This window comes from Chelmon rostratus, chromosome 6, assembly GCF_017976325.1.
Source record: "Chelmon rostratus isolate fCheRos1 chromosome 6, fCheRos1.pri, whole genome shotgun sequence".
Taxonomy (NCBI): domain Eukaryota; kingdom Metazoa; phylum Chordata; class Actinopteri; order Chaetodontiformes; family Chaetodontidae; genus Chelmon; species Chelmon rostratus.
The window spans coordinates 7,998,694-8,015,673 of record NC_055663.1 but is presented as its reverse complement, the minus strand read 5'-3'; the positions used below and the strand labels follow the sequence as shown (position 1 = coordinate 8,015,673).

The 16,980-nt window shown below is 41.2% G+C and overlaps 1 protein-coding gene across 1 annotated transcript; it reads right to left on the bottom strand.

Annotated features, from left to right (window-relative positions):
- Positions 1–4,101: 4,101 nt before the first annotated feature.
- LOC121608213 lies at positions 4,102–16,244 on the bottom strand. Its single transcript, XM_041939400.1, has 5 exons — positions 16,158–16,244; positions 15,417–15,518; positions 12,852–12,965; positions 10,534–10,642; positions 4,102–8,891 (listed from the first exon to the last, which is right to left on the bottom strand). Exons 1-5 carry the CDS (start codon positions 16,224–16,226, stop codon positions 7,057–7,059), a joined length of 2,229 nt encoding a protein of 742 aa, XP_041795334.1. The 5' UTR covers positions 16,227–16,244; the 3' UTR covers positions 4,102–7,056.
- Between the last annotated feature and the right edge of the window lie 736 nt (positions 16,245–16,980).

Here is a 16,980-nt window from a genome sequence, read left to right as displayed (position 1 = left end):
TGCTGCAGCCAAAAACGACACTATGGAACCGATAACAGTAAAGTTACGGGCTGTAAAACCAAACCAGTGAGCTGAAAACTGCTATAAGGCTCCATAGAGTTAAAAGGAAATTGCAGCCTTTTTAAAAAAAAAAAATACAAGCAATGATTATAGCTGCTATAGCAGTGTTTTCCTACTATGACAATTCAAAATGTCTGCAGTGAAAAAGCTCTACAAACAACATAAATGTATTCTATAAAATTAGGCTTTGTTCTATGTAATGGACATAATGGACATGAATGGCAATGCAGTACTAATGGTAGGAGTTACTGTAAGTCATTAGCCTCTTGCCTCTGTTCTAGTTACTTATTCATGATGGTTATGACATACTAATAACTGAGTCAACAAAACAGTTTAACAACAAGTTATGATTCATGTGACTCGGTGTTTGCCAGATGTGTGCCTGCAGACTGTCCAGTCACGTTGTGTTAAATCAACAGCTCACAGACAAACAGTAATTTACAGAAAACACACTGATGATGGCATTCATGTGCCGCTGGAAGCATCTAGGTCAGGCATCTCAAACCGGTTCCATAAAGGGCCGCGTGGCTGCAGGTTTTCATTCCAACCCAGGAGGAGCACATCAGGCCAACCAATCAACATCAAGGGATCATTTAGTTATCAGCTGAAGACTGAGATCAGCCTGGTGTGCTGCTCCTTGGTTGGAATAAAAACTTGCAGCCACGCAGCCCTTTATGGAACTGGTTTGAGATGCCTGATCTAGGTCATCTTTCAAAGGTACCCCATTTCGCTCATTTGCGTTCAATGAACTGGACAGTGAGCAGCCTCATTGGCTGGCAGTGAGCAGTCAGGTCAAACCTAAACATCTGTGGAAAACTACTCTTTACATAACAGCCACTCAGTCTAACCGCTTTTTTTTTTCTTAACAGTGGGGGTTTCCATGCTTCTCATTGGCTCATTTTATAGTCCCTTTGAAATAGTGCCAGTGAAAGCCAAGGAAGTCCTCAGAATAATAGAGAAAAGATTGGTTAAAAATGCAGCCAATGGTTGGCATGATAATGTTTAACTTTTTCATAAATCTTTAAAAGGTTATTTTTCATTATTGACAAATCCCACGAAAGAGCCAAAACCAACAATGAATCTGTACAAATACGAATATAAAACATGAGAATACCCAACCCAGCCTGTATCTAGTGCTTTCTGAACAGGATGTTCTGGCTGCTTGTGCGGCCCTTAAGTGTGACCTTGGTTCTCTGTTTTCATCCAAAACTGCAAAGTCACTGTCTGGTACTCCATCAAAGGGGGATACGACACAGTTTCATAAATCAGCTCGCTGGAGGAGTCTGCGCTCAGCACAAGAGGTCAAGGCTTTGACTTTAGAGGTGGAAGGGATCATCTACATACTAAGATGTCACACATTTAAAGCAAAGCACAATGACCATTGGAAACAGAATCAGTATGTGCACACATACGAGGAATTTGACTCCGGTTTAAACATTGCAGTCAGTGTAGGAAAAAGGTACATACAACTCAATGACAAAAAGCAAAAAGACTGGATCAGCAGCTGTTGAGGCAGCTTGAACTTCCTGAGCTGACACAGGAAGTACATCCTCTGCTTTTTTTATTAACATGGAATTTCAGTAAATGAAATGGAGTTCTCAGAGCAGAAAGCCTCTAGTATGAAACCTCGGACAGGTAATTTAAATGTAGGTTGGGAAATCAGACGAGTGACACAGAACTACACAGAGACCAACAATTAAAATGCTTTTGAAACAGTGAATCACCACTACAGAGACAACAGGGCGGCTGCAAGTGTCAGAAAAGGAAGAAGGACAAAAAACAGGCAACTGGCAAAAAACACTAATGTGCTTTCCTTATTGGGACATAATCTTTGGAACAAGGCCACAGCCACACTAGCTGAACACTGACAGGGTCACAATCACTCTGCTAAGATGCTGACGTTAATCTGTCTAACATGTCCTCTGGACATTGCCATGTACGGTGGATTAAAATCAATAAGTCTGACTCCACAAGCCGACACCCCAGGACTGAAAACAGCTTTAAAAACAAAGATAAATACCACATTCAGTATTACTTCATAAGGTGGGATCATGCAACACCACATGTGTCTGATGCAACACTGACATGACGAAAAACATACACAGCTAGTACATTTGACGATAAATAAATAAATAAAAAGATGGCCTTCGATGGAAAATCCACCCTAAAATAGAATTATTCATTATTTTCTAAAACAGACATTTTAATTTGTTAATCAAAAGCATTTTCTGATGAAGTCTAATGAAACTGCTGGACTGTTGGGTGTAATAGCCCAAACAGAAATTCTATGTTCCAGCAGAGCCAGTCGCTAATCATATGATGACGTCTTCAATTTCAGCATGAAGCTGTGATTTCCAGCATGGCAGTGTTTGCTTTATTGTCTAAAATACTGTGAATGCCATCTTATAAATTCTGTTTTAGGTTGGATTTTCCTTTTCATACGGACTTATGTAATGACTCAATAAATACACAGTATACCCTTTGAAACTTTGTACCCTGCCATTCAGCTAGTACTGTATCGCAACACAAAGATCCTTGATCTTTCTGTCTCTCACTGTTAGCGATGGCACCTGTGCAACATGGGCAGCATGAAGAAATCAAAAGAGAATAATGACGAATAAATAATAGAAAATAACACTTTTAGCAAACCACTCATTTTATTTTACCAGAAGTTCCATTGACATCGAAAATCTGTTTTACAAGAGAGACCAGGCTGTGACAACAGCTGCACACAATCACAGCATATACATGTCACAAGATACAAAAGTCCACATGAAAACAGCTATTCAGACACACTCAAGAAAAAAAGCCATATGTGTCCTTCACCACATTTTTTATGATAGCCCTGAAATTCATTAAAGGACACAAATGTGTCTAATTTTAGATTTCTGAGTGTAGGCAAGTAGAATTTTGCAGGGGCCAGATCAGTGTAAGTTAGCTACGAATATCATATTGTGGTTAGGAGGTTTGAGGGACTCGTGACATGTTGTGATACATGCAGGTGCATGGACGTCATGGCATGTGTGTCCTGTTGCAAGTAGATTAAAGTAGAGTAAAGTAAAGTAGTAGAGCTCATTTTTGGCATTAGCTGGACAAGTTATAATCAGCAACAGATGACGTACAGCATAAATATAGTTGGGTTATGGTGTTGTTATATTAAAAAGTGACTTAATATCAGGGTGAAAATCTGTGTTTTTCTGTCATCTCTCGCTGAGAGCCTCAACCCTGTTTAATATTGTCAAAGGTGTGCTCTATTACACCCTGTCAGGCCGGGACTGGATTGAGGACTCAGGTGCAGAGTGATATCGTAACAGGCTTTTATTGTACACAATAAACAACCAATGACCTCTTCGATAAACGTGAAAGCAAAGGCTATGAAACTTATTCTTGATTCAAACGTCCTGGACCAGGTAGTGGCCAGAACACAAGGGAACAAAATAAACTTAGAAAAAACACAAAACGCTCTGATGAGAGGAATCGAGGCTATAAAACTTAGAAAACAGAAATCGCTCCAGATGGAGGAAAAATAACAAAGCTATCAACAATTATCTCTGAAAATTAATAAAACAAAAAAAGCTCACAAGGAGGATAATGAATAGGCTACGAGGTATTTTCGGTACTGGACTAAGAAGCTTAAATAACTGAAAAAACTCTCTCAAGGAGGACTATGAAATATCTAGGACAAGGACTACTAAACCTGAACAACAAAAAACACTCACAAAGAGGACTATGAATCTGCAAGGAGATAACTATGGAACTCAAAAACTCAGAACTAGACTATGAAATTTTACAAAACACAAAACGCTCACGAAGAGGATCAAAGGCTTACTAGGCGACTTGAACTATGGCTGTGGATCTTGGGAGGCACGGGTGAAACGACCATCAGACGAAAAACACACTGGCACGAGACAAGGGAGACGCAGACTATTTAAACACATGGAGGGTAATGGGCAACAGGTGGAGACAATAGGTAATCAGGAGGACGCACCGGTGACACATGAGGGAGGGCAAGTGCTCTGAAACGAGAGGAGAGTTAGGTTCACAAAATAAAACAGGAAATAACAAGACAAAAACCCAAGACGAGACAAACCTCACCGCGGTGTGACACACCCATGACCACAACCAACAGTAATGTCACAGAACACTGACCAGGGCTGTCAAAATAGGCCAGAAATGATGCTTGATTATTGCCTCTAAAAAAGCACATCTTTTTGGGGCATTATGTCCATAAGAGGGAAAATCAATACAAGAGACATATTTCTTGTATTATATTTCAACATCTTTTAAAAGATCTACATTACTGCACATTACAAAACAAATAAAATAATGTCCTAAACCACACTGTTGAATTATTTGTTCATTTCAACTTTACCTACATTTCATTTTCAATCAGTCAAGGTGATGTTGTGTGCACAGCTGCCCAGGTCCACACGTCCTGGAAGACGTCAATGTCCCAGACAAACAGGAGGAATTAAAGTCAAATATTATCTGATTATTTTCCCATGTTTTGTGTTTAAGCGACTAATAGAGACAACAATATTTAGAGTTTTTCCAGTGGTGAAAGAGAGAGCTGAAACAGGCTGCAATGTAATCCCTCTGGGTGTTTCCGTACCATCAATGCATGTCCACTAAAAGTGTGTTTTGCCTCTGACAGGCTCCCTACAGAGATACCTTCTGTCAAAGAGTAAGATCTGTTTTGTTGAACCACAAAAAGTTGTTCAATCCCTCTCACCAAAGCCACCAGACTCCATTCACAAAAACAGCCATTTTATCATCATAAAACATACAGTACTTCTTTCAAACTGCTTTTTTTACCGCCACAATCAAGTATATGGATTTTTTTTTTACAATTTGAATAAAATTTCTGACACCCCCCAGGTCACACTGCTACATCACTGCAGTCAGTGATGAATAAAGAAACACTCTCCTGTCAGTCTCCATTGAACTTACATGAATGTATTTTATTATGTTCTGGTACTGAAAAGTGGTGGCCTACATAGATACCCCCCACGCTGTTATGAGAACAAGAACATTAAGAGGAGTATTTTCTGCTCTTAGCGATCTTGTCAACAATACCATCTGGAACCAAGCATATCTCCAGAAAATGAGACAACCAAAGTCTTTTGATCTTTATGGCTGGACAGACTGAAAATTCTCCCCTTGCAACACCCGTTGCAGTTAATTTATCTTATCAAATTCTCTAAATCATCGCTAAAGATGTGAAAATGCTTAGAGGCAAAGCTATAATTCCTCACATAGTACTGAGACTATCTAGGTCAAGATTATGCAAGGCTATCCTCGTGAATTTCACGAACTTTATCTTTAGCCTTCAAAATCTTGGTGAAATTCCAGGTTTAGTGTTTCACGATCAGACTTGTTATGTGGAGTTCATTACCCTACTTTCGCAGGACATGGAAGAATGAATTTGAAACAATTAGATTGATTCAATAGTGGTTGCTTTAATTGTAGATCTCAATTCAGTTACAGGCTAAGACGGTTAATCGCTCCCCAAACCTCATTTGTCCAAAAGGAAAACATGATAAAATGTAACAAACAAAATTCTTCAGTGACTGAATAAGAAGGTCTGGTCCAGGTGAAGCCCGTTATAAGACCTTTAATAGTCAAAGCAACACATTTCTAATCTTATTCTGTGTTGACCTTTATGTCGAATCAGGATGCATCATACAAGGGCACAGATACATATCAGTCCTCGGGTCAAAAGCCAGTAACCAGTGTCCTCATTTTACCTCCAGCACAAAGGCCCTATCTATTATTCCCTCCAACAGCACTGTGTAAATACACAAATGCAAACAGTGGGGGTTACTGCTGACCTCAGTGCTGACCCCGGGGTGATATGCCGCACATGTCTACACCAGTTTTTGGTTCACACCTTTGACCATCATGCAGACAGTTAGTGCTGTGTCGTGCCACTGGACACGCTGCCATACACAGCTGACCTCCACTAAGCTGATTGGTTGACTCTGAAGACAGACACATGTCTGGTCAAAGAAAATTAGACCTGACTCCCACTGGGCAGTCCATGGGGTATGAGTCCATATCTGCCTAACATCAACTGACAAGGTGGTCCACCCTTTTACTTTACACACACACACACACGACTTAAGACATTTTTTAAAGACTTTTTTAAAAAATGTATTTTGTGCCAAAAAAATGAATTTTACTAAAACCAGGGTCTTAATAACACCATGAAACGGATCTCTGAGCTAGAGTACCTTGTACCCAATGGTACCTTGTACCTAAGCAGGCATCTATGACCCATGCAATTTTACAGAATTAGACAGTTACAATTAAAATATGAACAAACCATTTACAACAAATTATTTAAACTCAACTGACCGGATGTAGTCTAGCATGAACTCAAACCTTCCTTGTGGTCGACATGGACCTATGCCTAGTCCACACATACATGGTTGTATTTAAAATAGAGCTTTTCCTCAAGACAACACAAGCACAGTTTGCCCATATAAAAACACAAAAACACAACTGAAGCACTGCCAAGAGCGTGCCAAACCAACAGGCGGGCAAACTTCCTCTTGTAAGCTTAAGAAATAATGGCGCACGCTGTTGTCGCAAGCCAAACTATCATTAGATTTTGAGTCTTTGCCTCAGACAGATGACTTGGTTGTTCAATTTTGTTCTGAAACCTGAACCCTAAAATGAATTTCAGTCTGTCTACATCAACAACTGTTCAGACAAACGAGTCGAATCTAGCGTGACATTCCTCTCAGACTTTGTGTCAGTTCCTAAAACCTGAAACTAGCATCAATGAATAGAAATGTAAATAATATATAAATCACTCAATATTATCTTATTGCAGGTATTCTGGTATCTGTGGTGGCTCTATGTCGGCTGATAAGTGACTGCAGCAACAGAAACAGTGTCATCATTGCCTAGATTGTCCACCACAGAGCACAGACAAAATGTTTTCAGTACAAAGTGTCCTGAAGTACCCAACGCTGGTCGGATCAAATGTTGTCATGTATGAATCAGGCTCCTTGCAGCCTCATACTCTAAGAGAAGTCTTTTCTTTTTAATGCAAGGTTTGTAGTCAGGGTCACAAACAAGTGAGTCCTCACTATCACTACTTGAAGAATGACTGGAGTAAAGAATGTTTGGATCAAAAGAAGAATTTGCATCTTCTTCCTCCTCCTTCCTCCTGTCTGTTCCACTGTCATCACTGCTGCCTTGGGCCAGGGGCTCTGCATACCTGGTTGAGTATCTCCCCTTGGTCACTTGGTAACACTCCTCAGTGCTCAGCCTGGTAAGACTCACATAGGGCTGTAGCATTTTGGACTGCAGCAGCACAGCCTGACTACATAGTGACAACCTCAGCTTGGCTCTTTGGACTCTGCTGGTCTCACACCTGACAGCCACGCAATTAGAGTTGGAGGTAGATATGCCAGTGGAGCGTGGTAGGGTCTTTGATTGAAAAGGACTGATGTGTGTCTGAGGAGGAGGTTCAATTGAGCTTCGAGGGACAACCTTTTGGGATGAGTCAGTAGGTAGAGGGATCTGGTTAGCAGTACAGACTGAGAATGGAGTCCTGGATTGACAAATAGAGGTAGAAGCATCTAGTGTAAGAGGCCCAGGGACACCAAAATCAGCAGACAACGGCAGGTAACTTGTCTGAAAAGTAGTTGGGGCCTTTTTGAGCTGTTCAGTAAAAGGATTCTGACTGAATCTGTCCAGAGCCTGTGAATGTCTGGTGGTAGTACAAGCCCGTCTGAACTTCCTTGAAAATCTGGAAGAAGACTGCTGAGTTGGGGGTTGACAGCTGGTAGAGGTAGATGCATCACGAGATACAGGAGCTATTTGCACTTTGTGTGTTGTATTGGGAGAATTTGCTGGGGCCACGGTTTCTGGTTGGGCAAATGTAGAGTCTTTTGTCATTGCCTGAGGTATGGCGTCATTTCCTGTGGCATGGCGGAGAGGAGCGGTTAGTACCTGAGGACTGGAAGCAGAAGCTTCCTGTTTGTTACTAGAAGTGGTGACGTGATTTGGAGATGCTTGATGGGGTTCAAATGTAAGACAGATCCCTCTGACAGAGGCAATGTCTATCAATCGGACCACAGGCGACAACAGGGCGGGCGGAAGACTGTCTCTGGATGAAGAGGGCTGAAGTAGCGGTTTCCAAGCGGAACTGCTTGCTAATCCAGGTGATCCAGAGCTCATCTTATCTTCAGAGGGTGCTTGTTCACATGCCTGCGCTGCTGTCTGAAGAATGGTGGAGGTCTCCGGAGAAGGATTTTGTTGGGCAGGGGGGCACGGAATAATGCCAGAAGGGGTGAGATCTTGTGATGAAGTGATAGATGAGGACGAATGGAACAACGGGGGAGATAGAGAAACATTAGCCTGAAGCAGAAACTCTTCTGAGCACTCGTCAGGACACTCCTGCAGGATGCTCTTCACCCATCGCTGGTGTTTGAAGCAGAATTGAGAAGAGGAAGTAGCATCCTCAACATAGTCACTGCTCCTCTGACTGATTTCCTCGTTTTCCTCAACACTGCTCTCTTCTTCCAGCATCTTGACCACCTCACAATCATCCCCTGTTTGCTGACGTCTCCTCACATCTGAATCATTGTCATTCTCCGACAAAAGAGGGCTGTCCTTGGACACATCTTGTTCAGCCTCCTCGTCTCTCCTGAAAACCTCTGACTGAGACTCGAGGGGAGTTTGGGCTTCCAATGACTTGAGGAAGGCATTTGAAGAGCTGCCAAGCAGAACAAACTTTGGGAGTTGAGAGCTTTCTATTCCACTCTTTCCATGTTTTGGTGACTGAGAAACCCTGCCCAGACTACAGGGAGCAACATCTAAAGGAATGGAAAGGCAGTGCATTTTGATTAACAAATGTTTAGTTATCATCAGGAGAAGAAAAGCATTATTGGCTAAATGTAAATGCAATCTTTTGTCCCATTGGTGCAAAGTTTAACATATAAAGAAATGCATACTAAAAGCACAATTAGATCTTAATATGTTGAAGGGGAACTACAGCAATTTATACATCAAAGTCCCTTTACAGGGCTTGGGAGTACTAAAAAGTTAAAATAAATTAACTTTGAAAATGACAAAAGTCCGGGGGTGTAGAGTTATATAGAACCGGTCTTAGCAGACCTCCGTAGCCCACTCCTCATCGCTGCTTGAGAGGCTACATTAGCTGCTACTAACATAACATAACTGAACCACTGACCATAGTGTCGGCAGTGCAGCTGCATTGTGGGTAAGATAAGCATCACGTTTTGACAAGAAGGAAGAATGCATGTATTAAAACATGATTTATCAGGTCCTGCAGCACCGACTTTGATCCTTTTTTTAAACTGTTCATCGTGAGTCTGACAATGTTGCAGTGTAGGAGTGCAGTGCTAAACATTACACACCAGAATTAATATAACAACAAGCTGCCAACTGAGTGAAAGGTGTTCATGGTGTTTGGTTAGAAGGCTTTATCATGTTATATTCATTTTATTGTTTTTTTTTTTTAACGATGCATGGCCTTTTATCTGTTTTACTGTTTTCATTACATTACTTTTCTAATCTCTTTTTTTCATGTGTCTGTAAAGCTTCTTATTCATCCAGGTCATGGTACTTCTAAGTGCTTGAGAAGGCCACTGGACTAGAAAACGTATTTTTTAGAAATATTTTTAATGTGCATTGGTCTCAAATTGTTTTGCTCTTTATATTTACAACATACTGTCTAAATTGATTGAATGATTAATTGATAACAGCCTCCCATGGTAAGCAGAGTACAACATGAGGATTTTTCATTCAAGGTAAATATGTGGGTAAAAATATTTGCACCCGGATGGCATTTTCAGACATTGAATACATAACATTGCTTTCCATTTAGGTATCCATTATGTAAAATGTTTATTATGGCTTTATGACAAGCCAGTTACGAAAACATGGCATATGGTGTGTAAGAGGGAGCAGTCTTACTGCCAGAGAACAGCAGTGAGTTGAAAAATATGATATCAAAGATGTGTTACCAGTTGTCTCATGGGCTACATTAGTCTTCATCCATACCTCTGAGACAACGGCCACATTTCATATCTTTTTAGTCATTGTAATAGGTCTACCATGGGTAGAGATCTTCTAACTAATTAGAGTTCAGTGGGTGGGATCATGAATGGGGGATGAGATCAGTGCAGCTGTGAGGAATGTAGTGTGTATCTATGGACATTTGTGATGCATTTGTATATATGGTTTGGTTTTTTTTATCCTCTTTTGTAACCTCCCTCCACTCAGCCAACTGGGAAAACTGCCATCATATTTCTGCAATGAGCCTGGTATCTGAATAGGGATTATCCAGGCAATAATGCACTCTGTATTCTATACACAATGTTTATAGCACTCAGTAAGCAAAGAGATACTGTCTCTTTCTCCACACATACAGTGTATGAAGTGAACTTCATGTTTGTATTTTATTTGTGTTGTGTGCTGGGAGGTGTTTCTTACCACAGTGCAGCAGTTTCTCTAGAGTTGTTGCAATGGTCGTGGAGTCAGAGGTTATTACTTCCAACAACAGCTTCTCCTCCTCAGTCACAGGGCTTTTTTTCTTCAGTATCTAGTTGACACAAGTGTAAATATAGCAAAAATGAAATCAGTAAGAAATTCCTTTTATCCCTCTGGAGTTTAGTGATGCTATGGAGGGATATTTTTGATGACTATGCCTCAAGAACACGTGTGTTTTGGTGATAAACAATGAAAGCAAACATAACATACAAGTACATGTGTATCCCAGGTTCCATATGTATTCCATAATGGGGACTGACACCAACACAGGGAGCTGACATAGATATTCTTTAACATGTGTCATTTGTAGAGCCACGCACTGATTTAGCAACATGTGGTCATATATGCGCCACAGATGCACCTCTGGTGAACCTTGACTGGAACATGTTTCAGAGCGGCCTGGAGCTGGTGAGAACCTACATTCAGACCAGCTGGGTCACACACATAACCTTCTGTTCTCGATCGTGTTGAGACTTTCTCTCCACCCTACATATTCCACATGCATTGGACACACCATGAGGAAATCATGCACACACAGGCCACTTAAACAGCCTGCCAGGTTGTCTGTGAAAGAAAATGACATCACTGCAAGCCAGTAAATGCTGGTCCCACAGGCATGGTATGTCAAGCCATGTCCTGATGCACTCACCCACAAGATTCAGCAAATCAGCTACCGACTGCCACGTTCATGCAGTAGAACTTCGTGAAGGTGGATGGGGCCGACTAAGAGGCCACCATACAAATCTCAGACAGAGGGGCATCCCGCCATAAGGTCATAAGGTCCCGTGTGGAATGTGGATGCACCTTTGCTGCGGCCAGCCGGCCTGCCCTTTCATATGCCTGTTGAATTGCATCCGGGAGCCTTGTGTTGGTGACTTGTTGACGCTGAGGTTCACCGTTAAGGCCATGACGCCACACAACAGACTGACTAGCGTGGGACTTGGACAACACCTTTTGGTGGAATGCAGGGTTTGGGCGTAGCACCCCCAGCAAAACCAGGCACGACACAGCAGCATTCTAGCTGGCAGGAGAAAGCAATAAATTCAGGAGGTTGGGTCCTAGCTGGCCATGCGTGCATGATCCAAGCCCAAGCAATGCACACAGTGATCATAAAGACGGGGTTGCGACCAGCTAAGAAGCACGTCTGTCGCTTGGGCCGCATGGGTAAAATGGCTGGACAAGCAGACGGGCAAAGTTGATGCCGCAAGCATCACTACCACCAGCCTGCGTAGAAAAGATAACAACGATCCAGAAAGGAGCCCACTGAGCAGCACTCACTCTCGCTGGATAAGTGAACAACGCTGATGTCAACACTCACATGCTAAAGCGTGCTCAACTCAATGCCAAGATACACACACACACGCACACACACACACAGGCCTGCTTGAACATGGAAATCAAGGAATCGGAGTGGCCACACATGCTTACACTGTATGACCACGTGTTGGTGCGTGTTTCTTAAAAAGAATCCATGTCAGCTGTACATATTATGCAATGTGGTAGAGAAGCAGTCTGGACACAATAAAGACATCTGTTCATCTGCAAGAAAACTCTCCAGGTTACCTTTAAGCACTTACTGAGACACACATCTTTACTCTTTATAGTGTACTTCATGACAACATACATTTACAGCACTTGCAGCAGTTCTCTGAAATACAAGAAAAGCCTCAACACAGCAAAGTTTTCATTTTTGAAATAACTGATGGCAAATTTTCACATTGTTCAAATGTTTTGGGCATCTCTTTCAGAAGGGGACACTAAACTGTAAAAACAGATTATAACTTTAGGGCATTTAATCGTTCGCAACTGGACCTAGTCAGTTTGTCTTAGAAGACGTTTCATTTGTAAACAACAAAGCCATTCACACATGGCTCAAGGAGCCTCCCAATGACAAGAATGGGACACTAACAAAGCAGACGACTGTCGTTGACACCCAAGGGTTGCACCCTACCCCGCCTTCATGGGGGATCGTTTGCCTCACAATAGAGTGATACCATCCTTGGTTTTGGGGCCTTTTTTTTGGCCTCACTCAGAGGATAAATACTTGAACCTAACACCATTTCATTGGACTAGAGCTGTCCTATCAAGTCTGGTGCGCATGAACTGATGAAGCCTGCTCGGATGAGAGGCGAAACGTCTTCTAAGACAAACTGGCGAGGTCCAGCTGCGAACGATTGAATGCCCTAAAGCTTACAATGACCTGGATGAATGAGAATATTCACAGGCACAGATTATAACAGACACAAACATAAAACACACACCTTATCAATGTAGGTATCTCCTGGTAATGCAGTCTCCAACTCATGCAGATAGTGCAGCAGCCTGTCCTCTACTTTCTGGGCATAATGTTCACCATACTGCGCCTCCATTTGATTCTGAAAAACAGCAAAGACTGAACATGCCATCTGGAAACAACCTTGAATCAGACTCTCTGTTCCATTCAGTTTAGACACACATTTTGGGTTTAATTATACATTGCAAAAACTTGAACCTGAAGGCCTCAAGGTTCAGTGTCCAAGCCAGGCTTGGTTAAGAAATATAACCTGGCTTGGACAGAGTTTGTTTAATCAAAACTTTATTTACTGCACAGGAGAAATCAAACATCACTGTTTTTGTCCACAATGTTGATCTGCACTTGTGTGTTTAATGTTTTGCCCGGTGAACTTTAATACCTGAGTTCCAGAGGTTATTGGGAAACTGTTTTTGCCAAATTCCACTCCAGCACCCTATAAACAGGTCTGGAAGAATTTTCTGAATGCTCCGCACAAAGTTTAGAGATTATTTGATCTTGCTGGCCACAAGAGGAAACAACAACGCAAAGGATTTATAACTCTTCATTCTGTCACTTTTTGGATGCTCTGAGTACATGGACAGCTCTACATTTTTTATGGTACGCATAAGGATCTGTTTGTAAAAGTAGCTCTGTAGAGCACCCTGCTGGATGGAAAAGGACTCACAGTTCAGGCCGAGAGAGAAAACAGTGTTATGTACTTACTCAGCCCACTGAGACTACATGCATTCGATGACTTGAGACAGTGACCCATCATTCTCTTATAATCGCAGTGCACAATTTAGACTTATTCAAGTTTCAGTCATGCTTTCAGAAAAATGGTCTGAAACTATCCTGCCAAAGGCACAATCAGGGACATATGTGCTCATTAAAGTTTGGCCCTGAATCACATGATGCATCTCATTTGTCTAGAAGCCAAAGACATTTAGCTGTTCGTCCTCTGGTCATCAAGGTTGGCAAATTTAAAAATGTGAAGTTGGGAAAACAGAATGTGTGAGCTGTGTGATTCAGGAGAAATGAAAAGGGGGAGACCCATTTCATTTATTTTACATACTCTGATCAGGTGAATTTGAGAATGCCAGTTTTCCAAGACATGGCTCAACACAACCCTGCAATCATCTGGTGATTAAAATTTGGAATGGGTGTTTAATCCTGATGTGTTTAAGTTTGCTAAGTTTGTCTCTATCCAATTAATATGTATGTGGATTTCTGCAGTAATATACAGTATATGTTTTTTTTGTCAGTGAACATATGTTTTTCTTTATCTTTGGGCTTTTTGAAGTATTGATTGAAAATGTATATACAGCATTCTAGGTCTGGCTTGTATTCATTTGTAGTGTCTTTCAAGCCCATGCTGCCTGGGTAGGATGACACAATAATAAAAGCTGCCATTCATTTATTCAACCAGCTGAGATGTCTGGTATTTTATTACTAACTATTTCCAATACTATTGCTGTGTTTACTATAAGGTTTACCTAAAGGGAGTGTGTGGTATTTAGTGGCATGTAATGATAAGATTGTCTACTGCAACCAGCTGAACACCCATCCCACCCACCAATCCACACATGTATTGTGAAAATGAATTTTTTGATTGTAGAAAGGAAAAGCAGCACCACCGCGTCAGATACACTGAATGCACTGCATCACGGACAGAAGCCACAAAACCAGAGTTTCTGTTGTCCAGTAATTACTACTTTTGTCCAACACATTTAAATCACTCCGGTCATAATTCCTGAGTTAGATGTGAAAATATTCTGGATTTACACTCTATTATCATTGCTTCTCTGACGTCCACCCTCTCGCTCACCCCTCCCCTGATTCCGTGAATTAAGAATTTATTTATCCAGAGTTGGTGAATGATTGTTGGAACAGTGGATAGACGGTTTTGGCGATTTTAATTTTTTTTCTGTTGCATTTGAATAAAGTATATTTTATGATGATAAAATTACTGTTTTTGTGAATGGAGTCTGGTGGCTTTGGCGAGAGTGATAAAACAGCTGTTTCTGATAAAAGGATCTCACTCTTTAACAAAAATCTATCTCTGTAGGGATCCTTTCTATAATAATGTCAGACACTATAACAATATGAGCCTGTCAGAGGCAAAAACAAACACTTTTAGTCAGTATAAGTACGTTGGTGTGGAAAAGTCTGGAGGAATCAAATTGCAGCCTGTTGCATGGCTGCTGGCTGAGCGCTCTCGTTTAATGTTGAAAAAAAAAAATAAATAAAAAATTGTTGTCACTTGTCACATTAGTCACTTGGACACAAAAACTTAGTAAATAGTAAATAGAAATAGGGTCCATAATCAGATAATATTTGACCGTAAATTCTGCCGTTTGTTTGGAACATTGAAATCTTCCAGGATGTAAGGACCTGCACCAACCGGAAAATCTGTGCTCGCGACATCACAAAAAAGATATTCAGATAGTTCGAACCTATGTGTTTTTTCAAGAGGGAATAATCGAACATGCTTTCTTTTTTTTCATTCTGGCAATTACTCGTACTGTTATAAGACAGCATGGTAAAGTAAACTAACCATAATGTAATCTTCACGTCTGTCCTTGTCCATAGCAAGAGCTTGTGCCAGAGTCTTGAAGTCCAGATGGTTCTTCCTCATTAGAAACATTTCATGTTGGCTCTGTGCAAGAGAAAACATTGGTAACTAATTGGTAAGATTTCCATATAAGCAGTAGTAAGGCATAGCGAGTTAATGAGTGAAAACGTAGTATTTCATTAATCAGACATACCAGATTCTAAGTGAGTTGAACTTTAAAATAATAGCTAAATAAACTAGAAAATGCATTTCCTGTATAAAATGCAGCATGAATGCTGACAGCTAAAACAATTTTGAAAGAATCTGAACTGCTGGCCCTGAGCCTCTAACAAAGCATGCTAACTTACACCATGATCTCTAACCTCTGGGCTACCAATCATCCTGGAAGGAGTTAAAGAATTAATAGTTAGAAATAAAAGAGTTCTTAATCGTCAAACATCTTTAAACCAATCAGACACTGCTGCAGATGGTATCAATCATCCACATGAGCATGTGTTCCTGTATGTGGGATCTGAACCAGTTCAAGTTTGGAAATATTTCTTTTCTTCTTCATAATTCTCTCTTTGTTCGTCAATACAAGAGAACCCTTTCATGCTACCAGCACTTCAACGTTAATATAAACAGTGATTATTCTTTAAATGAAATTGCTGTTTGTGAATTAATACTACACAACTGTTTAATATTTAAAAATAGGCAGAATGGACCCATAAGTTGGACACTTACACAGTGGTCTTGGTATTGAGGTAGTTTACTTGGGAAGAACTGGTTGATTTTAAAAACAGTATCAACCATTCCTCTGCCCGCCCTGAGCATCCACATAATGGCCTGGAGGGAGCAACAGTAACCGAGAGAGAGGGGGAGGGAAGCAGAAAGCAGAATATAAACACATTTTAAAAACACAGCCATGGATCAACTGCAGCTGCAACACACAAGTAACACAGACAAATAAACAAACTGTGCCGCCACGTATTTCCATACCATGGTCTTGAGGCCGAACATGATCTTCATGTGTTTGATGGGAGCCACCAGTCTGGGCAGAAGTCTGTAAGTGGCTTCCAAAAAGCCCATCACTCTCTCAAAGTGCTCTGTGTGCCTGTTCTTCATGATTGAATACACCTGAGCGGAGGCAACGCGCAGCCTCCACGGATCTTCAAGGCTCAGAGGCTGAGAGTCCATTTCTGGCCAAGCGGAGGGGTCCACAACTGTGAAGAATCAACAGGATGTGACTTAAGCACAGCACTTCAGTTGCATTGCACCCATTCAAAATGAGGATTTACTGTCCCTAAAAGCTCCAGCAACATGTACTGCAGCTGAGTGCAATGCCCCCACACCCTTGTGTGCTGCACCCCAATCATACAATTTAGTATCAAAATGAAGTAGCTGATATAATGGCCTCTTCTAACACAAAGGGATAAATCCTAAATGTATTTAAGCACATTAAATAGAGACACTTCTATTTAATTTGGAGGGAATTTGATGGTCACTGATTGCAAGTTGATCGACTCCATATTCCAGATGTGGTGGCAGAAGTGGTCAGACCCTTTTC

Excerpts from the sequence above, each read along its gene's own strand:
- LOC121608213 (XM_041939400.1), bottom strand. The coding sequence starts at position 16,226 with ATGGTTGATACTGTTTTTAAAATCAACCAGTTCTTCCCAAGTAAACTA. Across the intron at positions 12,966-15,416 it reads GACGTGAAGATTACATTATG|AATCAAATGGAGGCGCAGTA; the intron begins GTTAGTTTACTT and ends GCTGTTTTTCAG. Across the intron at positions 10,643-12,851 it reads GAGATACCTACATTGATAAG|ATACTGAAGAAAAAAAGCCC; the intron begins GTGTGTGTTTTA and ends TGTGTCAACTAG.